The 21,079-nt window shown below is 41.6% G+C and overlaps 1 protein-coding gene across 1 annotated transcript; it reads right to left on the reverse strand.

Annotated features, from left to right (window-relative positions):
- Positions 1–1,504: 1,504 nt before the first annotated feature.
- On the reverse strand, positions 1,505–21,064 carry LOC119115012 (sodium channel protein type 2 subunit alpha-like). Its single transcript, XM_037239117.1, has 27 exons — positions 20,863–21,064; positions 16,475–16,788; positions 16,105–16,223; positions 15,891–15,980; positions 15,692–15,820; positions 15,145–15,236; positions 14,739–15,002; positions 14,575–14,638; positions 14,257–14,398; positions 13,390–13,596; positions 12,837–13,088; positions 11,534–11,902; positions 11,009–11,126; positions 10,700–10,938; positions 10,403–10,576; positions 9,969–10,325; positions 9,313–9,795; positions 7,038–7,164; positions 6,805–6,959; positions 6,541–6,714; positions 6,343–6,465; positions 5,943–6,218; positions 5,806–5,862; positions 5,590–5,727; positions 5,195–5,299; positions 4,858–5,128; positions 1,505–4,762 (listed from the first exon to the last, which is right to left on the reverse strand). Exons 2-27 carry the CDS (start codon positions 16,733–16,735, stop codon positions 3,633–3,635), a joined length of 5,916 nt encoding a protein of 1,971 aa, XP_037095012.1. The 5' UTR covers positions 16,736–16,788; positions 20,863–21,064; the 3' UTR covers positions 1,505–3,632.
- Positions 21,065–21,079: the final 15 nt, after the last annotated feature.

The following is a 21,079-nucleotide window of genomic DNA, read 5'->3' on the forward strand; positions in this document are numbered from 1 at the left end:
CCCCTCACGAGCAACGTAGTCCACGGATGTGATCAGATACTGTCGCAAGAGAAGTAGATACTTATTTTCAGTCATACAAGCAAATTAGCATTGTAGAGAGTAGTTACATGATTGAGGTGTTGTACATCACAAAAGGCCATAAATATTGCATGTGCTGCTGCACTTACAAGGAATGCTTCTGAAAACCTTTTAGAGGAAAGACTCTGGAATATGCATGCCCCCGGTTGTACTGCTGCAGCATTCTAATGGCCATCTCCATTGTGGTTTGTATGGGCTGTTATTGATCAAGTCATCCTTGAGTCATAGTGCTCAAAGATGCAGCCAGCTCCCTTGCTAATGAACTCCATTTTTATTTTATTTTTTTCTCAACGTGTCCGTGATTAGCGCAGGCTGTTTGCACTCAGGTGCCAATTCACTTCAATAATGTCATTTGGACTTTAGACTGGACAGGTGGAATACGAGGGACTTTTTAAGGAAGTGGTTCAATTGTGATTTAGTGCTTGGGGAAAGTGCGTGCGTGTGTCACTTGGACATCGAGGAGGGCTGGGAGAAACTAACCGCAACCTAATCTAATGGAATCGCCTTCCCATTTTAGGCAAATAGAATTAGAGCTCTTATGGGGAGCTTTCTCAGATTTCTCTCTCTCTTTTTTTTGTACTGTGCTCTGAAGGCGGAAATAATCCACTCTATAGAAATGACCAATTGACCAAAGAAGTCTTAAACCTTTGTGTGGAATTCCAAGGTGCTCATTCATGAGCTCAGGAATGACACAGATGGACTCATCCATTGTGTCGGCAACACAACAAAGTACTTATTCTGAACAAATAGTCTAATATAGCATGCAGCAGGCCAATTTCTAGATAGAGCTCCGGGTCACAGCAGTAGCTAATCGCGAAGGGGGCTTCCTTCTGCAGTCAGTCTATGCCCCGCCCCTCTAACAATCGTCCATGTGAGACGTGACGGTTGAAACAGTCAATAACTGGTCACCATTCTTTTGTTTGTACTCCGGGTTTAGCTGTCACAAGCAGTAAAATGTCTGTCGGGCTATAATAAATATTTGGACTATTATAAATTATTAATAAAATACTCCACCCACTTAAGATCCTAATTGTTTCCGGCAAAAGCCACAGAGCATACTCACAAACCAGAATAGAGCTCGTTCGACAGAGATTAGTTGAAACATAATACATGATAGCTTTGAGGAGGAAAAATAATGTCAGAAATGTGATAAATTTGATAATAGAGACACAACACCTGATGGCTACCCCATAGCTGGAGTGGTGCAGACACAGATAATGACATTTTTCGTCTTTATGAGAGACAAAAAAGTACAATATTATAGAGTGCTATTTTTCCATATTTAAAAAACACAATAACCTTTTGGAGGGGGGAGCTGCAACTCATTAAGTCTGAGTTTATTTTTATCTGAAAGTCGTACACACCCAGGAGACATCATAGATAAAATAATTAGCATTAAACGAGAAAATAAATGTATTAGGCATACTTGAGGTACATGTCATCTTTATTCTTTTGGCTTTTCACTGAAATGGGTTATAGCAGTGTTTTGCATGCAGTATCGTTATACACTACAAGCATTATGCATATTAATGACGGGAGATATTTGAATCTGTCATCCAATGCTTTTGTCATCATGATCAAAACAATGTATGTATTGAATGTTTGAATGACATGCAAAACATATTCACATTCATGTAATGATGCTCTCATAACATGGAACAGTAGATGTATTTTGCTATATGGGAAAACCAAGCCAATGTCAAAAATGTCACAAGAAAATGTAAACACAAGTAGGAGGTCACGCTGAATTTGTGACGACTTGTACAATCATTTAAAAGAAAAACTTCCCGCAACCATCTAATTTTGATATAAATCGTGATAAATATTGTGAGGTAAAACAAAAATCCATTTAAATGTCAGACACAAATATTTATGACACATTAAATTAAATTAAATGGAAGAAAAGAAGCAGCTGCTATTAACCGGTGTGTCTTTTGAAAAAGTAGTGACTTTTTTAATGGCTTGAGCATTTTGCAATTCACAGCTTCTGCTGGCTATTCAAATCTCAGACTGCCTCAATAAAACAGACTATTTAGCTTTATATCCTAAGTAACCAATATTATGCAGAATCCACAACTTTGTAGTCAATAAATAATATGCTTGTTGATGTATTAGCTACAACTTAAAACAAACAGTAAGACATGAAGGGAGGACCTGTCCTAGGCTTTCGTAACAGGTTTGAGAACTGACTAGTGACACCGACGCCCCAACTGAGACAATATTACTGATAATCAGTCTGCCTGGAGTCTATTCTTAGTTATTTCAGGATACGGGTTCCATGTAATCAGCATTATGGAAAATGGTACACCGGAAAACACAGTGACCTGAGATAACCGCGATGATGATGCAACAAAAGTGAATGTGCAAAGTTTTACAGGCCAAGTGTGACTGATCTGACACTTGACAGGTCAACGTGATGGACTTGTTTAAACTTTAGCTGGCAGTGATTCCCAACTATGTTTGCCACAGGAAATTGTCTAATTGCACTTGGTTGGTCCAAATGTTTGGCTTTAGTTCCTACAAATAATATATCTTTGTCTAGTGACAGGAAGAACGATTAAATGCTCTTACACTAGAAGGCAGAAGGACAATTTTTGGCAGTTTACTGTGAGATTTTTTTTCGACTATAAAATATGTGCCTTGGCTCAGAAAATGTTGGGAATCACTGGCTTGAGTTGATGTATCTGTTAACATGGAAGATACAGTGGAAGATCCAAAGTCAGCTAACTCGGAATGAAAATTTGCGAGTGCTAAAGTAAACAGTTTATTATATACTGTAGTTCCCTTCAGGCTTGTATCACAAATTTAAAGAAAATCACCTGTACAGTTAATGCAATTTTTGCACCGATGGTATTCGCTGGATAGTAAATGGTATGGAAAATTGTTGACTCGGAACCAAAATGACAGAATGGATCGTCAATTTTGGATGTAGCACTGTATTTAATAAACCGGCCATGTCATGATTATTTGCTTCGCATCACGAAGCAAGCAGCTGATGAAAATATCCTCCACACCACATGCATAATTCGGGAAATACATTCATGTGAATCCACATTGGCTGCAGCAAGTCTGACGTTTTTTTTTTTTTCTTTTTCAAGTATTCTAGACACAGCTAGCGTGAAAGCAATCATGAACAAACCACACATTTCAAAAGTAAAAAAAACAAAGCGTATGAAAAGGCAATCGACAGATTCAAAAAGAATTTCTTTGCTTTTAAAATAGGTCGGCAAAACAATTCACCAGTCAGTGATATAGTTATAATAATCCAAGACACTGTGTAGCAGAGCTAGCTGCAAGAGAAAGTAAAGCATGAACTACTGCGTTTTTTCCGAACACTTGAGAAATGTTGCCCGTCCTTTCTCACCAGTCTCGCTTCTAGAAAATAGTTTCACTGCTGCCTGAATGAGCCACGTTTCCTTTTTAGGCACCAACCTTTCGGCTCATGAGCGAAAAAGTCAGTTTGGCATAGATAATCCATACTTTGAGAAGGAGTCCAATGCCACTGTAAACATTTTGTCATTACTTACAATGTCTTTGCGGCATCTCCGACATTCTTATGAATCATGCTCCGTGCCGTCTTTGCCATTGTCGTTTTCAGACGGTTGATAGGTTGAAGGTTCCTTTATGTCTGAGCTACAAACTTCATTGAGTTTGTCCGTGACGGGGTCTTCTTTGTCGACTGGCTTTTCGTCCTTTGGAATGTCGTCTTTGGCTCCCGCCAAGATTTTGGCAGCGGCGTGTCTCCGCAAATGCTCTCTGAATGCTCTCTGGATGACCGTGGCCGACGTGTCCTCCTGCCTGCGGCGAAGGGTGGTCGTGATAGGTTCGTAGGACAATTTGGAAGGATTGGAGGCCATGAATCTTTCTTCCATTTGCGCCCTTAGTATGTCCATCTCCCCACCCTCACCCAGAACCCGTTTAGTGAAAGCGAAGAGAATGTCCAGGCAGTGGATGCGTTCGCCGCTCACCATGGGAAGATCCATCGAGATGAGTTCGATCTTGTTTGGCTGGGCTATGCGTAACGGCGGGTCCAAAGCATCGGCAAATTCCGACAACTTGTCGTACTCCATGAACTGGGTTGCGCGCGGATCAAACTTTTCCCAAACCTCGTAAAACATTTCAAAATCGTCCTCGCTCAGAGGGTCGGCACTCTCCTCCGTGGCTACGCCAAAGTTTTCCAGGATGACCGCAATGTACATGTTTATCACAATAAGGAAGCAGATGATGATGTAGCTCACAAAGAAAGCGATGCCGACCGAAGGAGTGCCGCAGTCACCTTTGACAGCGCTGCCGGGATGCTCCATGGTACTGTCGCAGTCGTCTTCGTATTTGTTGAGAATGGGAGCCAGGAGGCCGTCCCACCCGGCCGAAGTGGTGATCTGGAACAGGCAGATCATGCTGTTGCCAAACGTCTCAAAGTTGAAAAGGTCGTCGATGCCCGATTCCTTCTTCACGTAGGCAAAGTTTGACATGCCAAAGATGGCGTAGATAAACATCACCAAAAAAAGCAGGAGACCAATGTTGAACAAGGCAGGAAGTGACATCATCAAGGCAAACAAAAGGGTGCGGATTCCTTTGGCACTTTTAATAAGGCGGAGGACGCGTCCGATTCGAGCCAGCCGGATGACTCTGAACAAAGTTGGTGACACAAAATATTTCTCAATCAGCTCAGAGAGAGACATACCTGAAGGTGTAAGGAAACATTTGTTAGTTGAACAGAAAACCTTATTGACTCGCTAGGATGCACAAGAATTCCAAGTCAATGCCGATGAATCGTACCGATAATTGAGAGAACGACGACGATGAAATCAAACACATTCCAACCGTTGGTGAAAAAGTACTGGCGGAGTGCGATCATCTTCATCAAACATTCGCCCGTGAAGACGCAAATGAACACTCCGTTGATCCAGCTGAGAATTTCTTTCTTTTTATCCGACTGGTCATCAGTTTCCACCATCATGGCAACCATGTTTAGCCATATGAGAACCATGATTACCACATCAAATGCTTGTTTTGTGGTCATGTCAAATATATAGGCTTGAATCTTGTTCTGAAATGGAACACAGACGGTGAATACAAACATTTAGAAGGGGGATGAGATTTGAAAGCTACATACTGATGGTCTTGGAATAGGTTTTTGTGGTTTCTTGGAGCCCAGCTTTTTCATGGCATTGTAGTATTTCTTCTGTTCTTCAGTCATGAAGATGTCCTGGCCTCCAAAGTATAGAGGGAATGTGAGGTATGTTAAATCACAGCAAAGCGAATACTTATTGAACGTAAAAATAACAGATTTCCGTGCAAATACTAAAGTCAAATCCCACATCCGACATACTATTTCGAGAGTGACCAAAAAGACGCCTTCCAGTAAAAAATTGCAATCCAATTAGCTTGCTTGAGCCTCTGCATATCTCGTAAATCAAACACAGTTGCGGATAGATTGTGTTTGTCCTTAGAGGTTCCATTCAAAGTCAAAATCATATACAGTACTTCCTGCCAATACAAAATACTTATCTTTCTCTTTTGCTGGTTGAAATTGTCAATGATGACACCAATGAAGAGGTTGAGTGTGAAGAAGGCGCCGAATATGATGAAAACAACAAAATACAGATACATCTTCAGGTTGATCTCATAACCTGGCTGTTCTTCATGCTAGAATAGTACAAGATTAAACATTATTTTGGGTCCCGACAGAATTCAGTGGAAAAGCTAAATGTAAAATGTCATCACCTTGCTTGGAGAGTCCACCGCAGCATACATGATGTCCATCCAGCCCTTAAACGTAGCCTTTGGACATATTACAAATCAGCCATTTAAAATCAAGCATATTTTTACAGACGGATTAATCAGATGGAGATGTCACTTACCACTTGCAGCAGGGCAAGATATCCCAGTCCCACATTGTCAAAGTTGATTTTGATATTCTTCCAACGAGCAGCATCCTTCCCCAAGGCCAAACATTCTGTCATGTTCTTCACCTCACTGGGCAGGAAACGCTCATCTGTGGTTTTGTTGACACAGCGGTAGTACTTTCCCGCGAATAAATTCACGCCCATGATGCTGAAGATGAGCCAGAAGATGAGGCACACCAACAGTACGTTGAAGATGGAAGGAATTGCCCCCAGCAGTGCATTGACAACCACCTGCATCAACACCCAAAAATATATTCGGCATATAGTCCAACAAAATAAATGAACATTAGCGAGTGAATATCTTCCTCATGCAAAAAAACGTCAAATTGTTTATAAACTATAAAAGGTCTCTCACCCTCATCCCCTCGAACCTCGAAAGGGCTCTCAAGGGCCTCAGAGCTCGCAAGGTTCTCAGAGACTTTATGGCCCCAAGTTCAGCAAATCCCATAGTGTTGGCTACCAGACTGACCAGTGAAACCTAGATCACAAAACGACAAAAATATGCTGGCAGTCACCTCAATCAATGCCTGAATGGACTCCAAGTGCAACTTACAGCAACAATGAGGAAGTCAAGCCAACACCAGGCATTTGTGAAATACTTGGCATAGCCGTAGGCCACCCACTTCAGTAACATCTCCAAGATGAAGATGTAGGTGAACATTTTGTCTGCATACTCCAACATTGCTTTTATGCTCTTCCTGGTTTCAATGTAGACGTCTTCAAAAGCCTGTTTATGAACAAAACAGTACGGACCTTTACACTTTGATCCAAGGTGTTGACGTCACTAGCAAACTCTCCAAGGTCATTAGAGACTTACTAAAGCGCCACTACTAAGCAGGATCATGAAAATGATGAAGCTCTCGAACCAGTTGTGCTCCACTATTCGGAAACAGGTCTTTCTGATAGTCCACCATATTTTCCACCAGCCCACCTCAACATTTACTTGGCAACACTGGAACCTCTGTACACAAACTGAAAAGGAACAATTGACAAGCACGACTTTAATTGACCGTAATGATCAGTCGCGCTTATGTTTGGACTGATGCTCACCGTCAGGAAAGCAGGCATCTGGTTCCATAGATTCCTCTAATTCATAATCTAGAGAGTCTCCGTCTTTTTCCCCCAAGTCCACCGTGCTGCCCTCGGAGGTGCTGACTTGGCCATCATCATCGATGGTCTAAATCGATGAAACCGAACAAGCACAATAAATACCAGATGTTGATACATACCGTATTTTCCGCACTATTAGGCGCACTTAAAAACTTACATTTTACTCAAAAAACTACAGTGCGCCTTATAATGCAGGGCGCCTTATATATGGATCAATTGATGAATTTGTTGATCCATACTGGTTGTACACAGTGCTCTGCCAAAATGTTTCAGTGCATTTTAGTACGACTAGTAAATTACAAGGTCGCATCGCTTCCCAACATTACGGCAACTGTGGTCAGGGGGCGTCACCGAATAGCTGTTGTACCTGCGAGGCTATTTCATTTCAAAATAGGCTGCTCCGTTAATGTTTCGAGTAAATTTACGGATTGATATGGAAGGGAAACATAGGTAAGCAGTACCAATGTGTTAGATCAAACTTTAGTCAGTTCCGATCATTTTATAGGAGATCGTTTGAGAAACGCGATTGTTTACACTTTGCTGAGGCTCATGGGGGTCTGCGAGCTGAGGCTCATGGGAGTTTGCGGGTGGCTAATGCTATAATAATAGCTGCTATACGCACAAGGCTATTTCATGTCAAAATAGGCTGCTCTGTTAATGTTTCGAGTAAATTTACGGATCGATATGGAAGGGAAACATAGGTAAGCAGTACCAGTGTTAGATCGAACTTTAGTCAGTTCTGATCATTTTATAGGAGATTGTTTGAGAAACGCGATTGTTTACAGAGGGCTCATTGGTTATTGGCTAGTGGATGCATACCGCAACCCTAGTCAACCTCAGTTTGTTGCAGTATAGCTTCTATTTTATGCGCCTTTTAATCCAGTGCGCCCTATATATGAAATCATTTCTAAAATAAAAAATTCAATGAGGGTGCGCCATATAATCCAGTGCGCCTTTTGGTGCGAAAAATACGGTACATAATCCTTGCCCTTCAAAAAATTATTTTTTTGCTGCCTTCTACCAATAATGAAACACCTTCAGGAGCCTGCGGAACACCACAGAATGTGCTTACAGTAAACATAACCATATATAAATCATTAAACATTTATGCTGAAGACCCGGGCAAACTATTGAGGCAAAAGTATCCGAACACACTTCCTAATCAATTAAATAATCAATCATCCCTTGGACTCCACCTTATATTTCCCCCTGAATCTTAATTATTCATCTTACCGAGGTCAACTTTATGCTTGTGCAGAAGTTTAAGTTAACTTTTGAGAGAAAGACACCCTTCTGTGTAATAGTAATTCTCATAATAATGATAATTCATGACAGTGCAGTTGTACACGACGGTTAACGACATCCATAATACAAAACATATCGCAGATTTAATACCAAAGCTTCAATAGTATGTCGGCATTAGCATTAGATCCAATCCAACATTTCTTCGTGGTAATAATGTCGACGCATGTATCCAGGCAGCGTTGCTCTCCCTCCCAGCCTTTTCACAGGGCGTGTCTGCTAAGAGTTAGAGCCTGAAAGGTTTCCTGGTAAATACTGGACGAGCCCTCCACTGTCCTGGGACTGGCTAATGCAGTGCGGGGAATGATGTAAGCATGTAACTGTGATATGCTTGCAGCACTAAAGTTAATGTCTTTGTGCCACCAATTAAGCTTTAAATGTACACTTGAAATCTGTCAATTATTTGTGATAAATTTGTGCACAAATGAATAGCAAGCGATTCATGTTATACTACTTTATGTGTAACATAAAACTCCCCATTGAAAGTATTAAAGCCACAGAGCATCAGGAAGCGAGGAGAAAATATTAACAAATAATAATAATTTGTTTTCTAGTCGTTCCCATTCCAAACACTACCGCAATATAGCATGTGCTCATAGAAAAAACTATCTAGCGCTCCTGTGAGGGAGAACAAATTACCCAATGACAAGACATTATTTCTCCGAGGTGGACTGGCGCCATTTGGGGGGGGAGGCTTCCTGTGTGTCACATGCTCACGGCTGAGCTCAACTGAATAATAACAATTAATAGTGAGGGTAACAAATGATGAGGTTGTGGGACAGTGGAAAGAATGAGCAGAAGAATTGTTACATGAATAATCGTCTTCAGCCCATTTAAAAACGAAGATGCCAAAATGTTCATCTGCTTAGTGACGGGGGAAAAATTCAGGCAGAAATTTGATGAGTATCCTTACCACACGGCATTCCGCTGGGTCGGATGAGACACTGCTGAAGTCCTCAGTGTTGAGGTTTTCAAAGTCAGACTCTCCCACCGCAATGGGAACATGGAGAGTCAGACTGGGGTTGTTGATGAAAGACATAATGGAATCATCAGTCTTGCTGCATACAATGTATTTGTCCCCACTTTTGTCCACTCCAGTCACATCGCCATTTCCATTCCTCGGTAGCTCCTTAATGGTATGGTTAGGGACGCCGTTGGGTCCTGAAGTTTTATGAAAATCGTCTAGGGAGGATTTGTCCTCTCCCTGGGTTTGCCCGTTATTCCCCATACAGACGCTGTGACAAGTGCTCTGAAGTAGGGATTTGACAAAGGCGATGCCTTTATGGATCCGTGCAATGGCGATCTGCAAATTGTTTGTGTCGCTGTCGTCCTCGGTGGCAGCCAGGTTGTCCGCACTGAATGAACTCAGTAGCAAGGCCAGGAACAGGTTGAGCACCTAGCGGATCATAAAAAGACCAGTAAGATCAACGTCTATAATTATCGTAAGACTGTGAAAGCTTTGCGTACAAAACATGTTGTTCTAAAGATCAATCGTTTGCATCAATTAGCTTGACCGATAAATTTGGATGACTCGGCGTTATGAATTGACCACAAGAGATGAAAATGTACCACAAGGTTTCCAATAACCATGACCATCATATAGACAGTGATGCACATGGTTGGTCCAGCCACCTCCATGCAGTCCCACATGGTCTCTATCCACTCTCCACAAAGCACTCGGAACACAATGAGGAATGAATGGAAAAAGTCACTCATGTGCCAGCGGGGCATGGTGCAGTCGCTGGAGATTTTACACACACAATCCTTGTAGCTTTTCCCAAATAGCTGCATGCCCACTACAGCAAAGATGAAGACGATAATGGCCAGCACTAGTGTCAGGTTTCCCAAAGCCCCCACAGAGTTGCCAATGATTTTGATAAGGGTGTTGAGAGTCGGCCATGACTTGGCCAACTTGAACACTCGCAGCTGTCAAAAGGAAAAAAGGCATGAGTTTAAGAAGACTTCAACTTTGCTCACAGATTGTTATACGAGTTGAAACCTACCAATCGGAATGATCTCAAGACAGACATTCCAACAACATTGGACAACCCGAGCTCCATTAAACTTAAACTGACAATGATCCCATCGAAAATGTTCCATCCTTCCTGAAAGTAATAGTAGGGATCCATAGCGATGATTTTGAAGACCATTTCAGCTGTGAAGATGCCAGTGAATACCTTGAAGAAACAGAAATACCCTCTCATCATAAACACGGTCGCTAATTTGTAAATGGACAAATATTTAGGTCCCTCTCTACAGATATATTTCTAAATCCAAATAAAAAATGTTCTTGAACTCACCATATTGCCCACACTCAGCGTCTTGCCGAAGTCTTTAGTCATTGGGTAGTGCTCCATGGCCATAAATAAGGTGTTGAGTACAATGCAGATAGTGATTGCTAAATCCGTAAAAGGATCCATCACAATGATTTTGACCACCTTCTTGATCTTGAGCCAAACTGGACAACATTCCCAGATGAGGAAAGTGTTTGCAAAACTATACCAGCAGGGGGGACACTTCTGTCTCGATTCCTCAAGCTCTGTTGCAAAATCGGAATACTGCTGGTCAACATTTGAGGGATGAAAACTGGACACAAACATCGAACCTACCTTCCATTGTGCTGGTTATGACACTGGCTACGCTAAAAGTTCTGTCCCTGACCCCTGGGTCCTCAGGAAAGTCGGTACATTCCTGGTTGGTTCCCCCATCAGTGTCCGTGGTGTCAGCCTGGAGGGAGAGAACCACTTTTGTAAATGCCGAGAGTGTCAATGAGAAATACTAAACATTTCAACATTGTGAGGGATCTTCCATTTCAAAGGTTATGGTTACTTTCTCAAGATCCTTACAGTTCAGTTCAGTGTTGGGTATTTGGGATAGCAAACAAAAGAGTACTGAATCAGGCCAGTTCAGGTTGGATATTTTGGACCGCCCTGAAGTGGAAATACCAGAAAATAACTGAACTGGACCGTACTGCACGAGATAAGGCGTCCGATCATCTTTTATAGTCCTCGTTTAGGTATCTCGGGATTGTTATGAAAAACCACCATCGGACCGGTTTAGCTTTGCATGCTTTACAAGATAGTCAGCAAAGGATTACTACTGAGGTGAAACGAGACGGGACAACCCTTTCTTACTTTGTCTCTATTGGAGGTCCTATCTACGAGTTTAGGACGAAAGAGCCCCATAGGTGATAACGGGATTGAATCGACAGCCATTAAGGACACTACTCCGTTGCAGTCTACAGTGCTCTGCTTCATCCTGCAGGGTGAAAGCACCGGATGTGGCAAGAAGCTGGACTGGCTGATACTGCTGGCGTGGCGGTCACACCTCCGGGTGAAAAACAAAGAAGTTCTTCGACTCCGGTTGTCCTCAAAAATGCTGTTCTCATCATCTGCAAACTCATTTTCTGAGCCGACTTCTTGTGATTGGCTTTGGAAACTGAAAAGGCTGGTCCTGCTGTTCCGTCTGGATGAGAATGGGGGTCCGTGAATACTCAGAAAGGACTAAGAGAGAAAGATATTCTTCAGTAGCAAGGACGAATACACGGGGAGTGTGAAGAAGAAACAACTTTAGGACTATCATTTGAGCTGATGACATTAAAGGGGCGATGAAGAGTGGCGAGATGATAAGGATGATGACCAATGCGCAAATTAAAAGCCATATTTGCCATGACTGAAAACCACGAGGATGATAAGTATGAGGAGGAAGGAAGCAACTGCTATTGACGCTGGCGCTAATGGTCAAAAGCATTTCAAGGAAAGCCAAATGAAAAAAATAGCATCTTGGTGACATCATCAGCAATGACGAGAGTTGAGAAGAAGATTTTGATGATGATGACGATGCGCCACAAGCACGTAAAGAAGCGGATTTTTCAGGCTTGGTTTTCAATGAAAATAACAGCATGGATTTCTGAATCAAGAAGATAATGTCAGCTTGGACATGCAAGGCGTAACAACTTATAAGTCTCATGTAATTAATTTCATACATACAGTGGAACCACCGAGGTCGATGCCGCGGATCTTGTATTCCAAAACACGTTCCAATATAAAATGATGGAACTCGTGCATTTAAAAAAAACTTTATTTGTTGGTATAATTCGAAATTACATTCGACTTCTTAGGTTCCGCTGTATTTGAGATGAACGGATGGACAATATGAGGTGTTCCCATGGTAACTCGGGTAAACCCACTGCCTTCAAATCACAGCCTTTTTTTTTTTTAAAAATCTAAACATTTAGGACCTGATTTACTAAGATATCAAAAAGTGGCTTTGATGGTTTTCATCATGAAAATTTGGAGAACACCACAAGCATTTTGAGCATCAGGAAACAAACCGAATTCTGGGTGCGCCAGTAAATCAGGCCCTCAGAGCGTCATTACATTGTTAAGCCAAGACACAGAACACCACGGACAGATGAGCTGTCAAATGGTACTGAACCTGGTGAGCTGATGAGCACTTCATGTCATAGTTGAGCACATTGGGCTCCATAGAGAAGCGACATCGGGCCTTCTTAATACTCTCCTGAGACTCGGACTTCGAGATCTTGCTCTCGTCCTTTCTTTTTCTCCGCCTGTTGCTTCGCTCTTTGGCACTTTTGGAGCTCAGCTTGGAGGTTTCCGAGGAACTCTCCATCATGCCACCGGCGGGGTCGCTGACCTCGCCGTGCTCTGCGGACACCACCGCTGTGGCCTGGAGAGGGAAATGTCAGATTTACAAAAAGCGCATTTGACGTAGACAATTTTATCTCTGGTAACACAATAACGCATCTCTGTTATTGGATTATATGTTATGACATTTAACATGAATAGATCGATGGCCTTTAACAAGATGACACCAAATCAACATAGTACAAATGGCAATTGTGTTTAACGGGCCGACTTTTCTATGGAACTTTTTCACTTCTTTCGACTCGAAACGCAAAATCAAAAAACAAACAGAGCTTGTAAAACTCGTAAAATGGGGTTTTCATTACTCCAGGTAGCTGACCCACCTGAGCATCTTCTTGCTGTCGTTTGACTTGTTCCAGCATGGCCTGAAACTCCTCCTCCTTCTCCTGAGCCTCCTTAATGGTGGCCTGGCTCTGTTCCTCGTACGCCATAGCAACCACGGCCAAGATCAGGTTAATTAGGTAGAAGGAGCCAAGGAATATGACCAGAACAAAGAACACCATGTAGGGCTTTCCAGATGCTCGTAATGTCTATTGGGAACACAGAAATGACGTCATATTTGCAGTTTCTATGAATTATGAGTGAATTGCCATCCATTTTATTCGCTGGAATCACTGAGTGGATCTTCACAATTTCATGACCAGGCTGATTCATAACAAAAGACAATTATTGTCGATTTTTCAATGTTAACAGAAGCCATTATACACAACCGTTTGTCTGAGTCACGGCTCTGTATTCATTCTGGTTAAGGCAAACCTGAGCTTTGTTTGAACAACCTTTTCAAAATGAAGGTTTCCAAATATTGTAATGTGAGAAGCTTTTGGCACAAGCCAACCGTGTTGTTGTATGTAGACAAGCAGACAAAACATATGCCGCTCATCCGTTAACCTATGAACATTAAGAATGAAGCAATACATTGTTCATTTGAGTAGTCAGTCTTCCCTGTAAGCGGTTTTGGAATTTATCGCCAACTGAAATCAAATTATTTTCAATATAAAATCCTTCACTCAAAAGGTTAAGTGTTGGCTTGGATCAAATCAGAGCTGCACTGAAAAAGGCTAAACTTATTTGTTATATTGAGAGTATTTTCCTGAACGATTCAACTCGGGGCTTTTTTGTGCTATCGCTTGCCTATAAAATTAGATTAAATCAAAGGTTTTGGTGTGATTATCAAACATTACACATATTACCTGCTGGTACAGATTTTCCCAAAAATCCTGAGTCATGAGTCTAAAGAGAGAAAGGAATGCCCATCCAAATGAGTCAAAACTGGTGTAACCGTAGTCTGGGTTCTTTCCCACTTTGATGCACGAAAACCCTTCTGGACACTGCCTGCATCAAAAAGACAAGAAACGGTATCACACATATTGCACCTCGTACCAAAATGCGGCAAACTTAAAACACTTGAATTTCAAATCGTCTCTCCCCATTGAAATGTATAGAAATGGCATTAATCCGTTTCGATCAATATCTTCTTTAATATTTGTTTGACTTTGTTATCTACTTACCCAGCCTCACTGCCATTTCCACAAAGCAACGGATCCCGTTTGCCTTTGAGGTAATAGTAATTTTCTGGGGGAGACAATAATTGTAGTGGTTGCAGTTGATTAAAATATGTCACACATAGTCAAGCCACATAATATGGATCATAGTTTTTTTTTCAAATACTCACCATTATCAAGTGAATACTCAGTCCAGTTGAAAGGGTCTTCCTGGGTACTGTGATCTGTTATGTTCATGTAGGTCTCATTTGAAAATGTGCCATTGATGGCGGAATTATTGTGTACTGGCATAAAGACGCATTTCTGCTTTAAATGACCCATAAATAGTTGTAACCCTATGAGGGCAAAGACGCTCAAGCAGAAGACAGTGAGGATCATCACATCAGCGAGCTTCTTTACTGATTGGAACAGCGCACCGACGATTGTCTTCAATCCTACCAAACACAGCGAAATTTTACTGTGATTTTAAAAAGTAGGTAGCAAAATGTGCAGTTCAGTTTAAATAGTGATAGTAAACGGTTCACTCAGATTTTGGCGCGGAAATGATCATGCAGGTAATGTGTCTTTACAGCTTACCTGGGATCACAGAAATTGCTTTTAAAGCTCTCAGCACTCTAAACGTGCGAAGAGCGGAGAAACTGCCAAGGTTTACAAACTCGGTGACATACCTGCAGGGAAACTTAGAATTAAAAACTGAGAAAGGACAGTGAGTACAACAACATGTAATCCGTATTAAAGGCCCTTTAACGTTTCTAAAAATAAATATGTCTTGTAAAATTGATACAGAGATGGTGTTGTTAAAAACTCTGCCAAATTTGAAAAAAGACAAGGTCAGATGCTCTAAAATGGCCATGCAACATTTTTGCTGTATAGGCATAGCTGGCTAGCTAGCTAGCTTGCTAGCTAACTGTATGTCACAATTGTGCTTATATAGTGGAGAGGGGCAACCCATTCCGGTGAGGACAAGTGCGTCACTAGGCCCAGTTTTAGAGATCCCCGATTCTCTAACACCTTTGGATCTGACAGTTTGGGCTCGATGTTTATGGCAAGTGAGATTGCGGCTATTGAGAAACCAAGTTCACTTCGACAAACTGTACATACATTTGTGTGTGAAACTACTCACGCCATGACAATGACAGAGAAGTCCAGCCAGTTCCACGGATCTCTAAGAAAGGTGAACTTCCCTATGCAGAACCCTCGGGCTAAAATCTTAACGAGAGATTCAAATGTGTAGATTGCAGTAAATGTGTGTCTGTTGGGCAAAAAACAATATCAGCATCTTATTCAATGAGATTTAACGTGTAACCAGAGAAAAAACATACTCGACATTCTTGGCCCAGTCGGGCGGCCGACTCAGTGTCATGAATACACAGTTGGTGATGATAGTGCACATGATCACCAAGCTGAATAATGTGGACAAAGGTGTCAAGGAAAAGCAATTTGTAGAGTCAACACTGCGCATGCGGCACTCAAGTTACACAATATTTTGTACTGAGGTATCATAGACGTGTGGCCTAATCATTTCAAAAAGGATATGAGTGGACCAAAATCCAAATAGATATTCTTCTAAGGAGGTTGAAGGGGCTGAGGAGGTACAAAGCTGGAGCAGCGTTGAACCGGAAGATGAAATTTCCTTTGTTTATTACTATGAACGTCTGGGAAACAAAAAGACAGTCGACCAATCATATCAGCACTTTACAGCAAATTTACGAGCACTCGGCACTGCGGTTCATTGAACACTCAACAAATCGCTAATCACATTTTGGAGACTGCTGATTCACATCTTGTGTTTTATTGTCTTTTTGTCAAGACCTGACAACTCCCGGCCCTTCTTCACTCCATCCACCCCAAAGAGAAACCCATCGGGTCATATGATCAATTAAGTCTGTTGCTTGAACAAACCTACTTTTTGATTACTGTAGAAGAGGTCCAGGTCTTCCACCGGTGTGGAGACCAATCCTTTTGGGACCTCCCCGTACACCAGGGGGACAGACTTCCCCGCTTCCAAGTCGCGACTAGGCTTGGGTTCATCCTCTTCGTTGCGTTTTCTCTTATCTCCCTTTGTTTTTTTGGCATTTTCCTCAGCGATCCGCTTCTCGATGGCCTCGAGGGAATTGCGACTAAAACGGCGGAAGCTGTCTGGTCCTGGCGGTACAAGCAGCGCCATCTTTTCATTCTGCACCTTCAGAGTGCACAGCCAGCCTCCCGCATGAAAAAGGCCTGCACAGAGAAACGTTATTATTGTTTTTAAGCAGAAGAACTTTACTTTGTTCTATGTATCTATATATTCCAACCACCAAAGGCTTTAATAAATAAATAAGCTTATAAATAAAATGTACCGTCTTTTTCCGTGCATAATACGAACCCTAAAAATGGCATGTCGATGCTGGAAGAAAGCCTGTACCCGTGTATTATACGCACCCAAATTTTGACTCTTAAGTCCGCAAACGTAAAATTATTTCAGAAAAAATATCATTTTTGGGAACAACCGGATGTTATTCTGCCGGTCAGTATCACTGCGCATGCGGTAGCAAACTCGATAGCGAAGAAATGTTTCGGATTTGTGTAGGGTACATTGTGACAGCAAACGAGCAGGTGATTGAGTAAGCGTCTGATACGAGAGCATTGTGTTCGTGTGGAGCGTGTTTGAAGTGAACAGCAGAGAAGAAAGGAACAAGGCAAAGTGTTGTGAAATAAAATATTACCTGTAATACGCATTTTGTTATTTGCTGATTGTATTAAACTATCGCATTCGTTGTCAGTCAAGAAGAGAAGAGGACTATTATCCGTAACTAATAGGTAGAGAACTGAACTCTCGCTCTTCATATAGCTGACGTGTCTTGCGCATCCGTTCTGCGCATCGGATCCGAATTTCCGCCGCCGAGTTCAAATATCTAGCGCCATCTAGGTGTCGATTTTTAAACTAGTACAGTAATGGCGGCCTCCATATGATATCCGGTCTGCGATGGAGATTAAAAAACAAACAATATTTGACAATAACACACCATCAAGGATTGCACCATCGCATCAAACGATGTGTCGTCAATTATGAATTTTACTGACTAAGTGTGTTGGGCAGGATGGCTGAATGTGATGCGCGATTGACAACAAACAAGAAGAAAGGTGTGATTTCAAGTTTTATTCTTCAAAAATTGTTGTACCCATGCACAATGCGCACCCCAGATTGTAGGACAATAAATTAATTAAATTTTGCGCATTATGCACGGAATTAGACGGTATTATTTTTATTAAGATGGCCACGCAGATGTAACCAGAATTCCGCAAAAACGTTCCAAAATGTGAAATCCAAAGATTAATAGAAAACTGAGAAATTATGTAGCGCGCATTAGCCGTGTCAGTGCAACACCATGTTTGTTTCACTGAATTATATTTATAATTGTATGGAAATATTGATAGATTCGGAAGATGCGTTAAATTAACTAAAATCTAAGGAAAACCTCAATTTTGGTCAAAAGTATTCAGAACATTGTGTAGCTGTTTTGCTAGCACGCTGACGTATCGCTAGCAGCCATTATTTTATATGATCATCCGTTTCACACCCGAAGGACAAAAAAAGTCACTGCAGGCTCGCCAGTCTTTAAGTTGACAACAAACAGCTTTTCTTTTTGTGACACAAACCCAACACTGGAGGCCAACACCCTAGCGCACGAGTAAAATCGGAAAGCAATCAGCTAAAGTGGTCACACCTCTCACAGCCAACTCACCCGACACTACTCTCATGAGTCCGCCTCACACTTCTCTCTCCCCTGTAGCCATGGCAAATCATGCCCAACTCCAGACATTGTCATATAAATCACCAAAATATAAATCCCCAGATTTAACTGCAGCTATAAAACTTTAAATCACTCTCCTACAAAATGGCATATATGGAACTAGCATACACTAGTCTCAGTGGCTCAAATTAAAACTCATCTTGCTTTTAGGCGAGTGTTTTCTCTGTGCCAAAATAAAAATCCAATTGTTACTGAATGATAAGTCCGTCCATTCATACATCATTTACGTAAGATTCTTTATCGACTGAAGACTGCTAACTTCCACCATGCTAACAGTTTACTAGCCTTGAGACGAATGCTCGGCAAACTCATTGCTATTTTAGTTCATTGATTCACTTCATTTAAGCCTAGCCTATCATTCCGACCTCCAACATGGCATTCAAAGATACCAATCACATGATTGGAATTTTGTCCCCATTACGGTCAAAGGGTAGTTGGTGTGCAACATTTCATTAGGAACGTAATTACCATCCATTGAACAAACTAGAGTTGCCTACAGTTCTTTCTATCGTGTTAAGAAGCCATGATCCAGAGGGCACATCCAAATTCCTACCAAGGGAGGTAAAATTAGACCTAATTATGTCCCTCGTCGTCTCAGTGGATAAAATTAAAATTTGACATGACAATGATGGATCGCAGGTGAGATTTCCCTCCCTTAGCAGCATGAACAGATTCATCCTGCTAATAGGCTTGACTGCTGTGATGTGTGAGGGAGCCCATTGCGCTATTAAATATGAATGCACTTCAGACTGCAGCGCTCTGCCACTGAGAGCTTTTGCCTTTGGTTTTAATAGTGTAATAGTATACTTCCACACTTTGCATTGCGAAGCAAGAAATCAATCACAAACAAAGCTGGTCAATCAAGTTGCCCACAGCACATGTGTGACATAATCGCAACAGCGGAGGGGAGAGTTGAAAACTCGCAATAGCTATTGGACTTTCTCAATAACTGGATATTAACTTGTGATGACTCATTTGAGGAAGTGTGTGTTTAACACTGACTGGGGTAATTGAATTTGTATTTGGGTTTTGAATTGTGTTGTGTATGTTATGTTATGGAATCTTCTCAATAGCAAAGTCATTTTTTTCCCTCGTAAAATGGTCAAGGATTACGTTGTTAAAAAAAAAAAAGTTGAAATATTGACATTTCAAATGATCAAAATCAGGATTAACCTTGACAGGATGTTGACCAGGCGGGGTCGCCGTGTGCATCATTCGTCCGCTAGCAACTCATTACACTCCACTTGAGATACGCGCTGACGCTTTGAAGCTTCAAATAGAGCCACTCCGCATTATCGGCAACCTGTCGGCATCACCGACTTGACCAAGCGTACGTTCAACTTTTCCTCGGAGCGCAATGTACAGTCCTACACCTGACGTTTTGAATTGCTGTTGTGAATTTGAGTGAGGGAAAAAAAAAAGAAACTTTGCTGAGACATTCTGCCTGTGTCAACACTGGCAAATTATTGTTGACAAGGAACTCACATCAATTTAGACACATGAAATTAATGTTAGTGTAGCTTTTGGACCTTTCGGGGCGGGGGTAATGTGTGCCGTCAAGAGAGTCTGAATTTGAATGTTCCAAGACTAACAGGATGATTGTACATATAAATTGGTAGACAAATTGTAGTTTGATCCTGTATATATTCCCCACCCCATTTATTAGGGACGGCAGCATCAAATACTAGCTCCACTAGTGTTACCAGTAATATTAAATAAATGCGCAAATGACTTTCCGTCATTGACGGTGGCAGTCAGGCTGATATTTATCTACGAAACTATGAAATAATTTGCTTTTTATGACAATGCCCGTACAGAGCGATCACTGTATTGAATTTGTAACCTCCTGTGGGACATGTTTTAAGTGCTGCCCACCAATGCTTTGCCTCTTTGCAGACAACACGATTAAGCGGTGGCTCATTTAGGGCGTTGGCGACGACGAACCGCCAACACACACTTGTCTACGTGTAGATGTTTGACGCGCCAGCTTCCATAGGCAACGGCGCGCACGAATGTCTAGGCTCTAGCACGAAAGCAAACAGGACAGGCTGTAATTGACGGCAATCTAATAAGGCTGTTGACAGCCATGCAAACAGGAAGTGCTGCGAGCTGGAGTGTGGCCTTAGAACTGCCGCCATGCCCATTAATGACTGCACTATAGCTCATGCTTGGCCACGAATCCTTTCAGAGGAGAGACTCATCTGTCACCCCCCCACCCCCCAAGCAATAAGCAAACAGTGACATAAAACATAATTTAGGAAAGACCATCTCTCAAACACAGCTAATAATGCAAAACAATCAAAAACATAATACAATTTAAAACAAACTTATAAAAAATAGATAGATAGATAGATAGATAGATAGATAGATAGATAGATAGATAGATAGATAGATAGATAGATAGATAGATAGATAGATAGATAGATAGATAGATAGATAGATAGATAGATAGATAGATAGATAGATAGATAGATAGATAGATAGATAGAGTTGTGCTTACCATTAGTTTCCCATCATTTCCAGATAAGAGACACTCCAGAAAATGTCCTGTTTAGAACTTTAGAGAGCCACAAAAAAAAGAGGAGGAGAGTAGTTGTTAAAAGAAACAAATAAGTCCGGTTTAGTGGTAGGTAGGTAGTACGCTTGCGTCCAATAATTTCCAAGCGGAAAGAGCTTATTAGAAAAGGGCGAGCTCGCTAGAGAGAGAGAGCCTCTCA

This window comes from Syngnathus acus, chromosome 21, assembly GCF_901709675.1.
Source record: "Syngnathus acus chromosome 21, fSynAcu1.2, whole genome shotgun sequence".
NCBI classification, from domain to species: domain Eukaryota; kingdom Metazoa; phylum Chordata; class Actinopteri; order Syngnathiformes; family Syngnathidae; genus Syngnathus; species Syngnathus acus.

Bases quoted from the DNA above. Each gene is read 5' to 3' on its own strand.
- LOC119115012 (XM_037239117.1), bottom strand. From the start codon at position 16,735: ATGGCGCTGCTTGTACCGCCAGGACCAGACAGCTTCCGCCGTTTTAGT. The intron at 15,003-15,144 runs GTAAGCTGTAAA...TGTGTTTGGTAG, and splicing joins AGCAATTTCTGTGATCCCAG to GATTGAAGACAATCGTCGGT. The intron at 11,127-11,533 runs GTAAGAAAGGGT...CTCTCCCTCCAG, and splicing joins GGACCTCCAATAGAGACAAA to GCTGACACCACGGACACTGA.